The sequence below is a fragment of the Polyodon spathula genome, chromosome 53 (genome assembly GCF_017654505.1).
Source record: "Polyodon spathula isolate WHYD16114869_AA chromosome 53, ASM1765450v1, whole genome shotgun sequence".
In the NCBI taxonomy this organism is placed as follows: Eukaryota; Metazoa; Chordata; class Actinopteri; order Acipenseriformes; family Polyodontidae; genus Polyodon; species Polyodon spathula.
Window position 1 is genome coordinate 1102056 of NC_054586.1, and position 18692 is coordinate 1120747.

At 43.8% G+C, this 18692-nt stretch overlaps 1 protein-coding gene across 2 annotated transcripts; it reads right to left on the bottom strand.

The window, feature by feature from the left end:
* Window positions 1-205: 205 nt before the first annotated feature.
* LOC121307146 (trophinin associated protein) lies at window positions 206-17838 on the bottom strand. 2 transcript variants are annotated; one of them, XM_041239279.1, is made up of 14 exons: window positions 17634-17838; window positions 17208-17288; window positions 15055-15310; window positions 13149-13741; window positions 12651-12760; window positions 12116-12261; window positions 10143-10176; window positions 9535-9635; window positions 6694-6747; window positions 6018-6095; window positions 5132-5215; window positions 3849-4242; window positions 2021-2241; window positions 206-1389 (listed from the first exon to the last, which is right to left on the bottom strand). In XM_041239279.1, exons 2-14 carry the CDS (start codon window positions 17258-17260, stop codon window positions 1363-1365), a joined length of 2151 nt encoding a protein of 716 aa, XP_041095213.1. In that variant the 5' UTR covers window positions 17261-17288; window positions 17634-17838; the 3' UTR covers window positions 206-1362. The 2 variants fall into 2 exon arrangements, with proteins under 2 accessions (XP_041095213.1, XP_041095214.1); XM_041239280.1 differs by having other exon boundaries at window positions 3849-4215; window positions 17634-17837.
* Window positions 17839-18692: the final 854 nt, after the last annotated feature.

Below are 18692 nucleotides of genomic sequence, written 5' to 3' on the forward strand. Positions count from 1 at the left end.
CAAAGCAAAAACATTTTATAGGCGCTGGCTATCTTGAAAAAAAAGATCATGTCTCACTATCAAAAACGGTAAGGTTATCCCATACTGTTTGTTGTTTGAAACCATTTATAAATGGATGATACGTGCTGGGTTTTCTAGTCATTGGCACAGGGAGGGAAAGCAAAGGTTAGTGTTAAGAATCCACTCCATTGAATATAATGTCATTATAAACTTTATTTTCAAAATACTGTACATAAAAATAGACAAACAAACACGAGCAAGACAATCACATGATTAGTGACAAGGGAGGCTTTGGCCAGGGCAGGTGGTCAGTAGTATTAACCTGCATAATGAAAACAGAGAGAGAGAGATCTGCCCTTGAAAACTGAATTCGCCACAGTGGATATTCTCTTGTTTTTTTAACCAGATCTCATTTAAATCCAAAATCAATACTGTGTTAAAAAAAAAAAAAAAAAGACTGTTCCAAATTATCCAGAGCTTGATCCAAGGAAGAACATTCTGCAAATGCAGCGCAATTCAATTCACAGCGTTGTCTGAGCATCGTGGAAACTGGAGGGTACGTGGAGGGCGACACAAGGGAAATAATGTGACGCACCATTTGGCCACAAGGGGGCTGCTCAATAAAGTCAACACTTAAAAGAACAGAATGCAAAATAAAAGTGCCACGGCAAATATGGACCACCCTTCACAAGTTTAAACATACGCTCTCTTCCCCACATCTGTATAAAGAGAATATTGCATCTACATTCAGGGAGTGCTATGGTTTTTCACTCAAAAGGATAGCTGTAAACCACTGGCTATCCTTATTTGTAGAATAACTACAGGACTCCAAGAAAGAATTGGCTTCATGGTGAACTATCACTGAGATATCAATGGCTATAAAACCAAAGAAAAATCAGTCAAATGCAATTACCAGAGTCCACAAACCCTACCCCGATTCAGGTGGTTTTAGGATGCGAGACAACTCATTTTAAAAAGTATCATTTCAAATGTTAATTGCTTTTATGCAGTGGGTCTCCAAGATTGCTTTAAAAACACACAAACACAGATGATGTTTGAAGTGTGGCAACAATCGCTTAGTCACATGACTGGCACTTTGTAATCGAAAATGAGAATCGCCATCATCATTCAGGAACCGCAGAGGCAATACTGATGCGGAGATATTTCACCCCAAGAGTTCCTGCGAATCAGAAAGGTGTTGGTGTTGCATTCCGCGCACAGGGCTGCTTCATTACGTGAACACAGTAGATTAGATGGCAGTCTGTGGACAGGACGAGGTTCAGCTGGCCCCAGCTCTCCCCAGTGCATCGTGATGGAAGTGCAGACACGGCTCTGCTGGCTGAGGAAAGGGCTGCAGGTAATTCAGCCCGGGAGAATCGGGACAAAATGCTGAGGAAACAGAACACCAGAGGCTGCATCAATATTCACATTCACATATTCACTGAATCTGAAACTAATGGTTTTTACATATTGGATAATCTACTCTGTATTTATGGATTTCAGTTTTCAGGTGAGGATCCCCTATTCAAAATAGTTTTTAAAAAAGCGGTCCCTCGAACAAGAGAGGTTTGAGAGAATCTGCTACACACTGTCCCTCCAGCAACCAAACCAGAAGGCAGGAGTTCACATTTTGCACCCTGCCTGCCTAATGTGACTTCATCCCACACTGACATTTCCAATACTGCCGCTGCAGTTGGATTAGTGTACCCTCTAGTGGCAAAATCAAAGTTCTACATCAAGACCGATACTAAACTGTTGTATTGTTGTATTAGACAGGGCCACATCCATCTACTGACCAAGCTCTGTCCTTTACTGGAATTAGATTACCCAGGGCAGACCGGTTTGGTCATACTGCAGCGTGTGGCTAAATTGTGTGACAAAAATAAAACCCTTCACTCTGGTGCTTGGCTTCCTGAGATCAGAACACATCCCAGACCACAGAGTGGTCCTGCCCAGGCCTGACCCTGCTGCTCAGCTCGGACTGGCATGACTGCCCGACAGCTCTCCCACTCCGACTCACAAGGGCCTCCTGCAAGTGGAAGGTGCGTGCCAGGGGGTTGTGCAGGTCTCTGCAGAGCGGGACGGGGCAGTGCTGGTCCCGAGTCCGAGACGTGTAGAAGGCACACTCCTCATCCAGCAGAACGTCTTGCATTCGCTGCACTAGCAGCCGCTGTTTCATCAAGGAGCCAGAGGGGGGCGCTGCAGCAGCAGGTATTTTCCACCTGACCCCCACAGGTTGACCTGCGACAGAGAAAGGATTGACGGGTTATTAGTAAGTCAGACAGACCCACAAACGCTGGCACACACTATTAGGACTGATTTATCTTGAGCTATTGCTGAATAATGTAATCTCAAATCTTTGAACAAACACTGCATGAAATGTATTCCAAGACAAATAACCATGTTTGTATTCATTCACATAATTAACCCTTTGCGGTCCTATGTCGGACCATGTCCGACATTACAATTTTCCCTTTCCAGTCCAATGTCAAACCCTGTCCGACATCATCAAAAAGACATCAAGCACAGGTCTCTAGCCATTTTTTCTCCGGAAAAAAGCCAAGAAAACCTTTCAATGGCTGAGTGAGACCTATAGGAGACGAATGAAACTGAAAAAAAAAAAAAAAAAAAAAACGGGCGTATCTTATAGCCCCATGCACTGGAGAGATAACAAAAGGAGGTACCTGCTTCTGCATCCAGCGCTCAAAGAATATCACGGACATCTGCAGAGCTTTTTGGAGATGTTATAGTAATAAAATAATGACTTTGCATTATTGAGGAGTTTGGTGATAAAACGAGTGATCAGGAGAGGATTTATCAGTATGCACGTCTATAAAGAGGTATGTGAAAAATACAGCCAACAAGGGGTGGGGCTTGGCTGGAGATACAGTATTGAGTGTCCTTTTGCGATTCAATGCATTTTAAACCTGTTTTACTCTGAAAATACAAATTAAAACAGCGCATGTAAAATAAATTGGACCCGACACGCCTGACAAGCGCTGAATAAATGGATTAAAAAAAGACAATCACAATATATCATACAAAACAAAATCAATGCATGAATGTTATCAAACAAATAACACATTCTACTGTAGAGAGTTTCTCTAATGGAATTTGCAGGGGGCTATTTTATACTACCAGGATATTTTATTTACTGTAACACAAAAGAACTTGAATATTCATTTAAATTGAATATCTGAACATGGAAAACCCATGTTCATCCATTCCTTTCAAATCAGCAATCGCCAGCCCTCATGCTGTTTCAACCACAAAGTGTAAAAGAAAGTCAAGGTGGTTACAGAAAAAAAAATCTCAAAATTAGGGTATTTTAAATTAAGCAGTCGCCAGCCCTCATGCTGTTTCAACCACAAAGTGGATTTAGGGTTCTGTGCTGCAATATGCAAGCATTAATATTGGAGGTCGCCATTACCTGATAGACAGCAGCGACAGGAGCTCAAAGGCTGGTGCACTTAAAGAAAGATGAGGACAATGATCCAATGCTTTTCAATGGGAAATATTACCTATGGCCTGAGCCACTGTTTTAACATCCTCTCAGATTGGGGTCAGTGGACAGTACTGGATTTGCACATATTTAAGGAGGTGAAATCCTTCAAGCTCTACACCTTCCAGATTCCCTAGGAGCTGAAAGCAAGCCTGCACAACCTGAAAACACACCGGACTCACCTTGAGGAAATAAATGCAGAGCAGCAGAATTCAGGCAAGACACACAGAATCAAGAGGGACTTCCTCTTTACAGTCTTGCTGAAGGACTAGAGTTAATCCTGCAGTCAGACTGGGTTAATTACCACAGCAGTCAGCTTTTAAATTGGGGGGGGGGATCTTCTTACCAGTTGTTTCATCTTGTGAAGTAGCCAGCCGCCCTGAAAGTGAAGAGTGGCAGGGCAGGGCGTGTCCTGACTGCAGTGCTGATAATGTGGAGGGAGTGCTCTTTGTCTCAGAGAAAGTGCTGGGGCCGGGGACCAGTTTAGACTGGACGACTCCAGCTGGAGTGCTCCTAAAGGGTGCAGAACTCAAAGGTCCATTGGAGGCCTGAGAAGCCTTCCCGTTTTCCTGAGCCTCCACCTGCTGGCAGACCCTCCTCCCCTGGGAGAACACTATGACGGATTCCCTGCTGACAGACTGGAAGAAGGCTGGAGCCGCTGCCTCCCTTTCTCTCTCCTGCGGAGGTCGGCTAGCCCCCTCTTCTTCCTGACCCTGGGGAGGTGATGAAAGGGTATTATTCTGAAAATAAATACAAAATGTTTGCAATTACCACACATAGCCAAAACATTTCAAAAGCTGTATTCCACAAGAAACTCTGTTCATGACATCGGCCGCTTTCAGTTTCTACAGCGCTGTATTTTCCATTTTCAGCACGGCTGACGTCGCCCGTTTGAAAAAAAAAAAAAAAAAAAAAAAAAACCTCTCAATGCCATTCAAAATGGTGACATCAATCAGCAGCGGACCACAGACACTTAACAGTACTCTCTTCAACCCTTTACTTTTTAATGAAATTGACAACAGACTGAATAAAGATTGGTAGGGGTTAGAAACCAATTACAGCTGGATGTGTAACTTGGGTTAATAATAAAGCAGTATATAATAGAGTTCTACTACGGTGTGTGTGTGTGTGTGTGTGTGTGTGTGTGCTAGCTGTCCTAGCACTATATACTGCTTTGCTGTTAATACACAAGATAAAACATCAAGCTATTATTTATTTCCATTCATTATTGGAAATAAATTATTAGGTTGAAGAGAACACTGTAAGGGGCCCGACAGCAATGTCACCATTCTGAATTCCCTTTGCAGTTGAAGAGATTTTTAAAAGAACTCGAAACGTGTCAGTGTTGAAAATAAAGCACAGCAGAAGCTCAACATGCCTGGTACAGAGGATGTCACAAATAGGGTTTCTTTGCAATGCATCACGCCTGCGCTCAGGCTGGATGAAAGATCCTCAGCTGTCGAAACTGGAAACACAAGAACGTGTGCTAATCAATTAACTGGATCAAAGGCTCCTTAGATTGTGGACTAGCAGAAGTGATGAAATCCTGGAATAGACTGGGAGGTCCTACCAAACTCATCTGACCCAAGAACACAGATTAGTAAAACTAGTGCCAGACTGCACCCCCACCTCGTCTCTGTCCCGGTTCACCTGCGTGTCCAGCTGTCCGTCCCCCTCTTCAGGTTTCTCAAAGAGCCTCACAGCTACGTGCTCCTGTCAGCAAACACAACCTAAAAGTCAGCTTTCACTCACACAATACAGCTGCATGTTCGGGATGTAAATATAACACATTTAAACAGTTAAAACAAGGACTTCCATTATAGACAGAGCTCCCTCGCTATAACGCGGGTCTCAGGACACACACAATGAGCATTATAACCGAAGAGCATTATAAACTGTCAGTCTGGAAAAAGGACAGACTCTGTTGCAAGAACGTATTGACCTAGAAGGAAAACAGTGTAGCAGCCACAGATTGTAAAGGCAGCTGCACTCGTTTACCAAGGGGTCATGCGTGACAGCATATAAGGGGGGGCGGAGAATCGTAATGAGTTCCTTCGCATTGGTTTGTAGGGAGTTAAAGCCAGAAGGGCAGTAAAAGTGTGTTGGTATTGAAAATTGCGAGTTGTTTTTAACTGTCTCGTTTTGCACATTATCAGTCAGTTAACACAATCCGTAGCTGTCGCCAGGGGCCAGCACGAAACCAGACAACACTGCACCTTAGTCACAAATAACACTATTTGCACCACTAGCACTAATTCAAGCACTAACGGACTTGTATGTGTTTTGTGTGGGTGTAAAATAAAAACAGGATTATTATTTGCGGGGCAACACAGCGATTATAAATTAAGTAATACACTCTGCTCTATTACTCGCCTCCATTATTATTTACTGTTTGTTTTGCCGTCAGGCACTGGGCTTAAAAATAAATAAAACAAGCCTTTTCACCTGGATTACAACTGTCTGTCCGTTTTTTAATCATCTGCCCACAATCAACCACTCTGCCACACCCTCTCACCATGCAAGGGGACCCATTCGCATTCCGCAGCTTGCTCGTCACGGCGTTCATCCAGGCTATTCTCTGCTGGGATGGAGTCTATGAACAAATAAAAAGCTTTAGTCAAGGGGTCCCGGAGTGGGTACGTCGTATCAGGGGAGCGCGGCTTCCTGGCCATGTCAAGTTGCTGGTTTTCACTGGGGATTCCACAGGGAGCACTGGCTCGGGTGCTAGGTTAGGGAGGCATCATCATCAGGGTCTGTTTCTCCTCATCCACTACCATGGACTCTACTGGCCAGGTGCCCGGGGAGCTCAAAAGGACACATGCAGGGCTTGTTTTTCTCAAATTTAGCAGTCGCCAACTGTTTTTATCATTTTCTCCCCAATTTGGAATAGCCAATTATTTTTAGGCTCAGCTCACCGCTACCACCCCCGCACTGACTCGGGAGCGGCGAAGATGAACGCAGGCTCTCCTCAGAAGCGTGTGCCGTCAGCCAACCGCATCTTTTACACACTGCAGGCCTGCCATGCAGCCACCTCAGAGCTGCAGCGTCGGAGGACAACGCAGCTCTGGGAAGCTTACAGGCAAGCCCACAAGCACCCAGCCAGACCAGAGGGGTCGCTGGTGCGCGGTGAACTGAGGACACCCTGGCCGACCTCAGCCCCCTTGCCCAAGTCCTTCCCCTCCCCCTCTCACCTGCATCGGAGTGCCTCTAAAGCCACAGGGCCTCTGCATGGTCGACAGCTTCCTCTGGAAAACACAACCCACAGCTGTCAATATAAACAGGAACACAGAACACCGTCCCACTGCAGCAGTGTTCCAGTTAGCCAAACCATATCTTGTCTATTTAGGCAAAATCTCATGGAGTCTACTGTAAATATTGCTGCATTCTGGTCAAAAAACAGTATAAAATGCAAAGAAACTTGACAGGTTCTACACAAGTCCTTTAGAAATCTGCTTAAACCAAGTTAAACTGAAAGAACATCAAAAACAATCAGAAATCAAAGCAGCAGTAATAGGGTTAATGATTTTGTATCTGTGATGCAACAAACTGAAACACATGGACAGCAGGAGCTGGATTCACCTTGTAGAGAGAATGGAAAACACAGGCAGATATTATATTTGACTAACTCCAAGCATTGCTTATTACAGTTCTACTCTTAGTAGGATACTTAAATTTACCAGCAAATGTGTTCCACACTGCACTGAAAGGAACACTTCATTAAAGTATGTTATAAATGTGTTGAGGTGAGGTGGAATCACCGGGAACCTTTTGTGCGTCTTGGAGAATTTAGTGAACCCGTTAAGCTACAAGGCTAGATTCGCCCGTTAATCACTAATTGAGCGATTGTGTTCACTTAAATAAAACCAAAATCCTGCAAGTTATATTCTATGTTTTTTGTGTGTTTTGTGCGACGTAGAGGGGCTAGTACATTTTTCTAGCATGTTGTGCCTTGGACAATATTTTTTTGTTAAAAACTGCACACCCCAGATATACAAGAAAGATTGCAAACATGATGATATAATAGAGCCGTAAAAACAGACAACAAAACCTCAATTAACTTAAAAACAGCCCCTTGGAATAAAGGCCAGACTTGCTGAATGAATGTATCAGTGTGTAGTGCCAGTGCGCTGGAGGCTGCAGTACAGACTTGCTGATTGAATGTATCAGTGTGTAGTGCCAGTGCGCTGGAGGCTGCAGTACAGACTTGCTGATTGAATGTATCAGTGTGTAGTGCCAGTGCGCTGGAGGCTGCAGTACAGACTTGCTGATTGAATGTATCAGTGTGTAGTGCCAGTGCGCTGGAGGCTGCAGTACAGACTTGCTGATTGAATGTATCAGTGTGTAGTGCCAGTGCGCTGGAGGCTGCAGTACAGACTTGCTGATTGAATGTATCAGTGTGTAGTGCCAGTGCGCTGGAGGCTGCAGTACAGACTTGCTGATTGAATGTATCAGTGTGTAGTGCCAGTGCGCTGGAGGCTGCAGTACAGACTTGCTGATTGAATGTATCAGTGTGTAGGAGGCTGCAGTACAGACTTGCTGATTGAATGTATCAGTGTGTAGGAGGCTGCAGTACAGACTTGCTGATTGAATGTATCAGTGTGCAGTGCCAGTGCGCTGGAGGCTGCAGTACAGACTTGCTGATTGAATGTATCAGTGTGTAGTGCCAGTGCGCTGGAGGCTGCAGTACAGACTTGCTGATTGAATGTATCAGTGTGCAGTGCCAGTGCGCTGGAGGCTGCAGTACAGACTTGCTGATTGAATGTATCAGTGTGTAGTGCCAGTGCGCTGGAGGCTGCAGTACAGACTTGCTGATTGAATGTATCAGTGTGTGGTGCCAGTGCGCTGGAGGCTGCAGTACAGACTTGCTGATTGAATGTATCAGTGTGTAGTGCCAGTGCGCTGGAGGCTGCAGTACAGACTTGCTGATTGAATGTATCAGTGTGTAGTGCCAGTGCGCTGGAGGCTGCAGTACAGACTTGCTGATTGAATGTATCAGTGTGTAGTGCCAGTGCGCTGGAGGCTGCAGTACAGACTTGCTGATTGAATGTATCAGTGTGTAGTGCCAGTGCGCTGGAGGCTGCAGTACAGACTTGCTGATTGAATGTATCAGTGTGTAGTGCCAGTGCGCTGGAGGCTGCAGTACAGACTTGCTGATTGAATGTATCAGTGTGTAGTGCCAGTGCGCTGGAGGCTGCAGTACAGACTTGCTGATTGAATGTATCAGTGTGTAGTGCCAGTGCGCTGGAGGCTGCAGTACAGACTTGCTGATTGAATGTATCAGTGTGTAGTGCCAGTGCGCTGGAGGCTGCAGTACAGACTTGCTGATTGAATGTATCAGTGTGTAGTGCCAGTGCGCTGGAGGCTGCAGTACAGACTTGCTGATTGAATGTATCAGTGTGTAGTGCCAGTGCGCTGGAGGCTGCAGTACAGACTTGCTGATTGAATGTATCAGTGTGTAGTGCCAGTGCGCTGGAGGCTGCAGTACAGACTTGCTGATTGAATGTATCAGTGTGTAGGAGGCTGCAGTACAGACTTGCTGATTGAATGTATCAGTGTGTAGGAGGCTGCAGTACAGACTTGCTGATTGAATGTATCAGTGTGTAGTGCCAGTGCGCTGGAGGCTGCAGTACAGACTTGCTGATTGAATGTATCAGTGTGTGTGCCAGTGCGCTGGAGGCTGCAGTACAGACTTGCTGATTGAATGTATCAGTGTGTAGTGCCAGTGCGCTGGAGGCTGCAGTACAGACTTGCTGATTGAATGTATCAGTGTGTAGTGCCAGTGCGCTGGAGGCTGCAGTACAGACTTGCTGATTGAATGTATCAGTGTGTAGTGCCAGTGCGCTGGAGGCTGCAGTACAGACTTGCTGATTGAATGTATCAGTGTGTAGTGCCAGTGCGCTGGAGGCTGCAGTACAGACTTGCTGATTGAATGTATCAGTGTGTAGTGCCAGTGCGCTGGAGGCTGCAGTACAGACTTGCTGATTGAATGTATCAGTGTGTGGTGCCAGTGCGCTGGAGGCTGCAGAACAGACCGTGGACTGGGGTCTGGTGTCCAACACTCTCCCCGGGGTCCACACTGAGGTCCGATGGGAGTTCTGATTGGCCCGGCCGGGAGTCATGTGCCGATCGAAGCCTGGTGGAACACAGGCAGACACGTACATTCTTATCTCTTACAAGCACTGCAGAGTCCAGTTACCAGTCTCATAGAAATATTTACTGGCTTCTTTAATATTTCAATACATCTTTTTATGGATGATATATCCCAATATGTAGAAGATGTAGACACCACTTAGAAAGCAATTGCAACAGAAATTAAGTAGTAAATATATGCATGAATAAAATATCACTAAATTTGACATAACCCCATTTTTGAATTTTGGAAATGTTGATAACATTCTGCAGCTCACAGAATTGCATCAACACTAGAGGTATGGCTTAAATACCCAGAATTGTACAAACTACTACAAATACAAGGCTAATAAATCAGATATCAAATTATATTGTTTCAATTTTAGGTTTAAAAATCTTTCCATACACTACACTCGTTGTGATAAACAGAATATTTCACAAGAGATCACTGAACTAATTATTCACTTGTAACCATGGTACCCGAGTGCTCACACTCTTATTCATCACATACCTTTTGCTCGGACAGACATAGTTACTCTCTGGGGCTGAAAAACAAATAAAATGATCATCTCTTTACAGTAAGAAACTGTGCACAAGTTTAATCATAAAATTACACAAGCAAAACAGGAACAAAGCAACTGGCACAAGGGCCAAAATAAAAGCAACTGGCACATGGGCCAAAATAAAAGTTTACATGGCCGGCTGGGCATTCGCCTTCACAGACCAAAAGAAAAATACACAGAAAGACTCACTTTCCAAACTCAGGTTACCCTCACCTACACACCAACCCCAACAAAGCATTCTCTCTTCCTAAAACACCATGTGGCTGGAGCCCAATTAATCATTGATCATTCAGTTAAGGCTCCAGCCACACTCGCGTGTTTTCTGGCAGGGAGGATTTTAAACCCTTCCCTGCCAACCCTATATTCACACACAAATATACAATTTACATGTAGGGCTTTCTACCTGCCACGTGTGCTACAGGACTACAGGTGCTATAGATTTCAATCAAGTTGCTCCCCCGAGTTAAACTCAATCCCTAATCTACATTAAATGACTTAGACTCTGGTATAGTAAGCAAACTTGTTAAATTTGCAGAGGACACAAAAATAGGAGCAGTGGCAAACACTGTTGAAGCAGCAAAGGTCATTCAAAATGATCTAGACAAGATTCAGAACTGGGCAGACACATGGCAAATGACATTTAAGAGAAAAGTCTAAGGTACTGCATGCAGGCAATAAAAATATGTACTATGAATACCATATGGAGATACTGAAATTGAATGAATCTATGAAAAAGACCTAGGAGTTTGTTGACTCAAATGTCTAGACAATGTGGGGAAGCTATAAAAAAGGCCAACAAGATGCTCAGATACATAGTGAAAAGTGTTGAATTTAAATCAAGGGAAGTAATTAGTTAAACCTCATCTAGAATACTGTGTTCATTTCTGGTCACCTCACTATAAAAAGGATATTGCTGCTCTAGAAAGAGTGCAAAGAAGAGCGACCTGAATTATTCTGGGTTTAAAAGGCATGTCATATGCAGACAGGCTTAAAGAATTCAGTCTTGAACAAAGAAGACTACATGGTGATCTGATTCAAGCATTCAAAATCCTAAAAGGTATTGACAATGTCGACCCAAGGGACTTTATCAACGTGAAAAAAGAAACAAGGACCAGGGGTCACAAACGGAGATTAGATAAAGGGGATTTCAGAAAAGAAAATAGGAGGCACTTTTTTTACACAGAGAATCGTGGGAATCTGGACCCAACAGCCTAGTAATGTTAAACCTGACACCCTGGGATCCTTCAAGAATCTGCTTGGAGATTCTGGGATCAATAAGCTACTAACAACCAAACGAGCAAGATAGGCCGAATGGCCTCCTCTCGTTTGTAAACTATGTTCCAAGTACACAGTTTCATCAAGATTTATCTTCATTGACTTTATGTTTGGTACATCATATACACAAATATTGTTTTGTATGTGAAGTCTGAGTGTTTCTGTACAGCTCTAAACATTAATACCACTAAAACTGAGAAAGCCATGGCAATACCCTAGATTTCCTTCTGTTATTCTAACTGGACAGAGCGACTACAGGAAATCTTCAGAGGCCTTGTAGACTTTCCTACTGTATATGAAAAATAATATGGTAAAAAGGTGAATTCATTTTTTGAATAACTTCATTGAAGCTATTAGTGAACAATACTTATCAACTGTTCCTTACAGATACTTCAATGCTACACTACCAGTCAACTTCTTCAAGTCGCATGAAGCATTAAAAATCAAATACGCTTAACATAATGTGCGCCTCTTCGTATAGGAAAATGTGAGATCTACGAAGTGATGGTGATACACAACAGATTTACCAGAATTACTCTGTCAGCTCTGTGTACTGAGATCTCTCTGAGTCGAGACACATGTGAGGAGAGCTCTCTCGCGGTACCCCCCCCCCCCCCCCCCCCACCCTGCTGTGCTGGGTACTCACCAGGTACACCGAGCCCCTGCCCAGTGTGGGTGCTCGAGACGCTGAGCCGCTGGGTGCAGCGCCGCCTGGATTCAGTCCCAGGTTCTGCAGGATACTGGCCAGAGCCGCGGGATCTGGGACAAAATCCTCCACTGCAGCTTTGCCATCTGAGAGGAAAGAGATCAAACAATCAGACCAGGTGTCTGAGCTTAGACACAGCCAAACACATCATAACAGAAGTCTGGGCTCTACAGCAAGCAGTGTTATAAGTTAGCATGTTGTGTGTAAGGTTTTTTAACTGCTCAGGAGATTTGTCAATGTGTGCAGTTTGGGCAACCATGAAGCAAAACTGAACGGGAGCAAAATGGATTTACGACATTAAATCATTAATCAAATTAACAAAACTGAAATCTTAAATTACTAAGAAAAAGAAGAGCTGTTTCTCTAAACGGTCTTGACTTTCAACAACAGTGGCAGAGTCCCAAGCCCAACACCAGGACACACTGAAGTGTGGCAGTCCTGTTTCCCAGTGCAGTGCTGCAGCCAGAGTGCCTACCCTTTGCCAGGGCAGCAGGTTTCTGAGGAGGGGGGGCAGGGTGTGCCGGGGAGGGTCTCTGTTTCAGAGACTTGTTCTTAGCTCCTGAATCTGGAACAGCAAAATCTGAACTGGGGAAGGGAGAGAAAGAGATTCAGACACACGGAGCTTTGAGTTTATGGATCAAGGGCTGAAGTGAGAAACTCTGGAGGAATTGACTACTTGTTCCAGCTATTTACAGGCCATGTCAACTACATATTAATCAGATTTCTTTAGAAAGGGTAGGCTAGGCTTGATTTTAACAGCAAAACAAAGATCTTTAACTTTGTATACGAGAAGCAGAAACCATGACTTACCATGGACATTTTTTTCAATTATTTTTTGGTGTGGTCACCCCAAGATAACAAATGTTGTTAAGGGAAACACTGTTACAGAATCATGCTGACATTTCCAATGAAATATCATACATATGCAATTGAATATGAATATTAATAGTGCTCTACATCCTGCAGGTCTTACCTGTTGTGCACAAGTGGCTTGGGGGCATAGGACACAGACTTCTCTCCTGGTTCTGTGCCAACTCTGGGCTCCACAGTCGCTCTGGGGGGCTGGTTTCCGGAGTGTGTGGGGGTGCGGGGTGCCACGGCAGCTGCATTCCTGTTTATTGTGGTTTCCAAAGCCACATGTGGCAGCTGGTTAAGTGTGAAGGGAATCAATTGTGGCTGGTTATACTGCGACGAGCCATTCTGTTCCATGCCGGCAGAGTTTGTGTGAAAGGCTACTGCTACACGACGTGCTGCATTACTGGGAGTGGCAACAGCTTCATCAGGACTGGCAGCTATAATCCGCACCGGCTGGTCACTGTGCGCTCCATTAGTGTCCAGTGGCATTTCGTGGTTCGGTTGAACTGGGTTCCTTGTCAAGCCGTGAACTGTCTCGTCTTTGCCAGGAGTCTTCTGTACCCTTGAAAGCGGCAACGCAGGGTTCGAGTCAGGTGCTCCTTTGGCTTGTCGTCTCAAGTCAGTTTCCCTTACCACTGTGGTCTTGGCACCTTTTTGGGTCAGGTTAAAAGGCACAGGCTGGGTGCACGGCTTCTTTTTGAGGGCTTTCCCCTGAACACACAAGCAATCCACCGATTAGTTACTGGGAACAAACGATTTAAAAACTGCATGTACAAGCCCACGGAAACAACTGCACACAAGCAGCCCTTTGTGGGAGGATGGTTCTAAGAGTATGAGTCACGCAAGCGCCATCACATGGAAAGCAAGCTCCCCTTCCTATCATTTGGATACATTTCTTTTGTATATATGAAGGTTTGCACATCACAGAATGTTGGGTGCTGTATAACAAACTGATTCTGTTTAATTTCTAAACAGTTAAACTTGAACATCCTGGGCATTTTAATAACTAAGGAATGAGAGGCCCGCCAGAGTGCTGTTGCTTTTTTATAACACCTTATAGCTATAACAGGACTTAAATATGCAATCAATAATCTTACTCTGCACACACGCTATTATATAAACTCTACAGCAGACCTCTACATTTCACATGCTGTCATGCACTGGTTAAACATTTAGAAGTTTAACTCAAGATTACTGATATCCCAAACTGGGAAGAAAGGGGTGTGTGTAAAACTCGATTGCCCAATATTTAGATCATTTGAAATAGACCCAATGTGTCGCCCACAGCACACTCTCCTGCAGTCTGCTCATATGCATTCCCATCACTGTTATAGCTGTAAACCATGAAACTGGTAACCGTCAATTGCTCTCTTTTCCTGTTGAAGGAATACATGTTCACGGGAGACCTTGTCGAGAAATCAATTCAGAGCGCTTTGTTTTTTCAGATAATGACTAACGTATTTTTTTAAATATATCTTTAAATAATCATTAATTTTCAGAATGGAAAATGTAAGAACTACACAATGAAATCGTATATATATATATATCTATATATATATATATATATATATATATATATTATATATATATATATATATATATATATATATATATATATTTTTCGTTCCACAATATATAATTGCATGAAAAGATGTACTACAAATGATTTAGAAGCGAGTAGTTTGATATTTACAATTATACTGTATTTACAGTATAATTGTAAATCTCAAAAAACTACTCACTTCTAAATCTTTTGTAGTCATTTTTGTATTACTTTAGTATAAATACATGTTAATGTGGATTCGTATGTTGTTTTTTTCTGACTGTGAATGAAAAGACACACATTTGCCCGTTTTCCCATTGGAAATAGTGATATTTTAAAATATCACTGTCCTGGTCACAAAAGCAAAGTTTGTGGGGAATAATAGCCATTTTTTGAGGCATAAGCAATTAGGAAATAACACTTACTACCCAGGAACAAAAAAAAAAAAAAAAAATTGTTACACGGTGTTATGAAGCTCTACCTTCTGGAAGCTGGCCTCCCAGTTCTGGTGCAGTTTGGTGAAGTTGGCTGGGAGTTTGGCTCTGTGTGGTTTCACCAGGACAGGTATTTTGCTGCCCCTAGCTGGACACTGGGAGGCAGTGTTCTCCTTCGCCCGCGTGGCTGAGGGACGATCCCCCTGCAAAGCACTCCTTCCCTCGTGGTTCTCTCGAGGCAGCCCCCCCGTCGCCATCTCCCTGCCGAAGATTCGAGTCTGCGCCAAGGAAGCCCCCTCATTCCTAACAGAGGAGAGAGAGAGAGATTACATTTCTATCTGTCTGACAAAAGCAATTTGTTGATGTCAAACTTCTCTGATGTACTGTGGCACAGCAAGTGAAACGAGCGCTCTGGCTGGCTGGCAGTCTATCAGTTCTCCTGTGGGCAAACCTCAGGAAGTTTGTCCCCTACACTGCAAACTTATTTCAAGGTCAATCTTGCCCAGAGACAAAAAAATCAGGCCCAATTTGCATCAGTTAGAAACAAAGAGGGTGACCAAAAAATGTTTAGATCCAAGTTTGTGTGGTATTTCTTACCAAGGAGGACCAAACTGAACCAAATCCACTTAGAAATCAGACACCTGCATGTGATTCGACCATCAGTAATGAAACTGTCAAACAAACAAGATCACCCCAAAATAGCACATTTTAGAAAACATATTTCCGCTGCCACGGAAATGACACAGGGTTGTCAAGCTGCTCCTGGTTCTATATCAGGCGGAACCACCTTTTGGATATCTCTGATAGGGTCCTTGCTAGAACATAATCAAGCGATTTCCATTTAAGGATAAGCCCCTTTCACACTTGCACTCCCACCCGGGTCCTAGCTAACCGGGTCGCAATCCTGTGCAGTGTGAAACCACGAACCTGGGTCAGACCCGGGTCCCAGCGACTCACCTCAGGGTGAGCGAGACGAAACGCTTGACGGCCGTTCGTGAACTGACGCAATCACAAACAGCCCCGCCTGGGTGAAGGTTTCACTTCTGCAAGGAACGTTTATTCTGTTTAGCCATATTTGTGTTGATTGAGACACAGCAAGAGCCAGGTTTCAGCAGGGATGAAGAAGCATTTGCTCTGATCGACATGTGGGCCGATGGTTCGATCCAGGGAAGCTTGGATGGAAGCGTCTGTAAAAAGCTGCTTCCAGGGCATTGATACACGCATTGTGGACTTGCGTCCGTCATCCAGGTCAACCCTGCTTTATCAGAAGCATCACAGCGGGTACTGCCCAGGTAGTTTCTGACCTGGGTAGATCATGTGAAAGGGATTTTAATCTCCCAATATAGCTTTGTGTCCTTGCCACAGATTGAACACCCATCTAAACTCAGTACAGCTAATTTCACAGAGTTTAAAAACTACACGATTATTCACAACAGTAGCATGTCATGCCTTTCACCTCAATGGGTTTCACTGCGACTGGGGAGACCAATACAAGTGTCAATGCATCCTAATAGTCCACATTTTAAATCACCCCACAATTTGACATTTGTCTCTGCTTGATAAAGGGATGGAAACGCATAGCAGTTTGATCCATTCCTGGTTTTACAAGGAGTTTAACAGCACACACACACTGGGGCTAATTAAACTGCTACGCAATTGGAAGCCTTATTTCCATTTCTGTGGATAAGTACTCAACAGAAGGGTATGCCATCTGATTCTAATGTCAGGCTAGGGTGTGTAGACTGTTAGGGTTGGTTAATTAATTAACACCACCTTTTCTACATGTAGCAATGTAAATGAAACATTAATATAGACAGCGATGACTAAAAACGTAATATGAAAACATGGTCTCATGTAAAATAAAAATGTACAGTTCAATAGTAGCAAATCCTTCAGGGATTCGATACACCACGTTTGACATCGGATTGCATATTCATGTAGTACGCTTACTGGCACATGTAATGCTTTATTTTGAACCTGTAAACGACCCCTCTAGATATTCTGCATTTAAATCAGCCTCCAGCTGGAATCGGGTTTGCACTGAAACCCAGTACTGTGACTGACACTCTGTACTATACAGTATGCAGCCAGTGCTTGTTCTGTTAACAATACCACACAGATAATTACCGTCAGATAGGGGGTTTGTAGACAGTTCAATAGCGACAGCTAGAACCAATTGACAATTCATGACATATCTCACCGTTTACCGGGGGGGACGCGGTTTTGCTGCCGGAGGGAACGGGGTGAAGCCATGGTTGTCTGAATGCTGGCTGATTGGCTCCTGTAGCAATACAAAACAACAGAGACCATCAGGATAAACGGGAACAGCGTAAAAACACAGCAGTGTTAGCACACATCATACGAGTGAGGGGGGAAGCCCACAAAAACGCAAATTAACAACAAGAAGGATCACATCCATTAACATCGGAAAGTTACCAATACAAAATAAAACAATGCACTGCTGGCACCCCGAACTGCGACTTCACGTTGCACGTACTAACTGGACAAGCAGCATTTGTTTAAATAACCGAACGGAAGGAGGATCTGCAAGTCGCTAGCAGAGCACACCTCATGATCACTTCAAACAACTAAAGCCAGACTTAAAAAAAAAAAACGAAACACTTACCGAGCGAGGCACGGCGCAGGCACCCGGTTCTACCGTGGTCCGGCTTGTCTGGGTCCGGTATCTGTCCCTGTCCGGCCTGCACTGGGTCCAGTTTTATTTTTGGTTCATCAATTTTTTTCCAGACACAACCCTGCTGCAGTTTGTAAAAGGCAGTAACCTTCCATTGGACAGCCTCGCAAAACCCACAGCCAACCAGCGAGCCGCTACCAGCTGGGCTTCCATACGATTCGCCCTGACGTCTGCCCAATAGACCAATTAGCATGCGAGGAGCACAAACAACCCCATGGAAACGGCAGTGGTGCGGCGGGTGTTTTCCCCTGGGTAAGCGGTCGTATTATTTCCCGGCCTCTCATTGGCTAGCGCGGTAGATCTAGGAGGGTTTCTCTGCGCGTCATCTCATCTCATCTAGGTGGTGCAGCTTGTTAAAGTCTTTTCAGAGCTGCATATACACTCTCTCGTTTTTCTGTTTGTCTTTTTGCATATTATTTGTCTTCTAATATTATTTTGCCTCCAAAATACAAACTATATTTACGTAATTTTGCTATGGGAAAGTAAAATATTTTATATTTTACGCAGAAGTAGGAAGTAATGTATTTTGAGACGACAATTAATTTGACTCTGAAAAATCACTAGCCTAATTTCTTTTTTTCCCTATGAAATCAGTCTGTTGTATTAATTATGCACGTCTGCTCTCTTTCCAGTTTATATTATCTGACATGCCTGCCTGCGCTGCTGTAAATTGTTCAGAACTCCGCAATGAAGACGCGCTGAGATCACTTTTCACGTGTAACAAAGAAATAGACCATTTACTTTACTGAGTTATTTATGAACAACAGTGCTTGCTTACTGGTATCTGTGTACATGTTTTAGGCAATGGAGATCGGTTGAAGCAGTAATTCAGTATGTATAGAGTACACAAACGTTTTATTTATTTATTTTTTGTTTGCGTACAATATAGACAATTGATATATGTGCAAAGCTGTGCCCTATTAAGAGTTATGTTAATAATTTATAGCACGTGAATATGGCGTGCCAAGAGTTACTACCTATTAACTTGTA

Bases quoted from the DNA above. Each gene is read 5' to 3' on its own strand.
- LOC121307146 (XM_041239279.1), bottom strand. From the start codon at position 17,260: ATGGCTTCACCCCGTTCCCTCCGGCAGCAAAACCGCGTCCCCCCCGGT. The intron at 4,243-5,131 runs GTGGGGGTGCAG...ATTTATTTTCAG, and splicing joins TGAACCGGGACAGAGACGAG to AATAATACCCTTTCATCACC. The intron at 1,390-2,020 runs GTGAGTCGGAGT...CTGTTTCCTCAG, and splicing joins TCCACTTGCAGGAGGCCCTT to CATTTTGTCCCGATTCTCCC.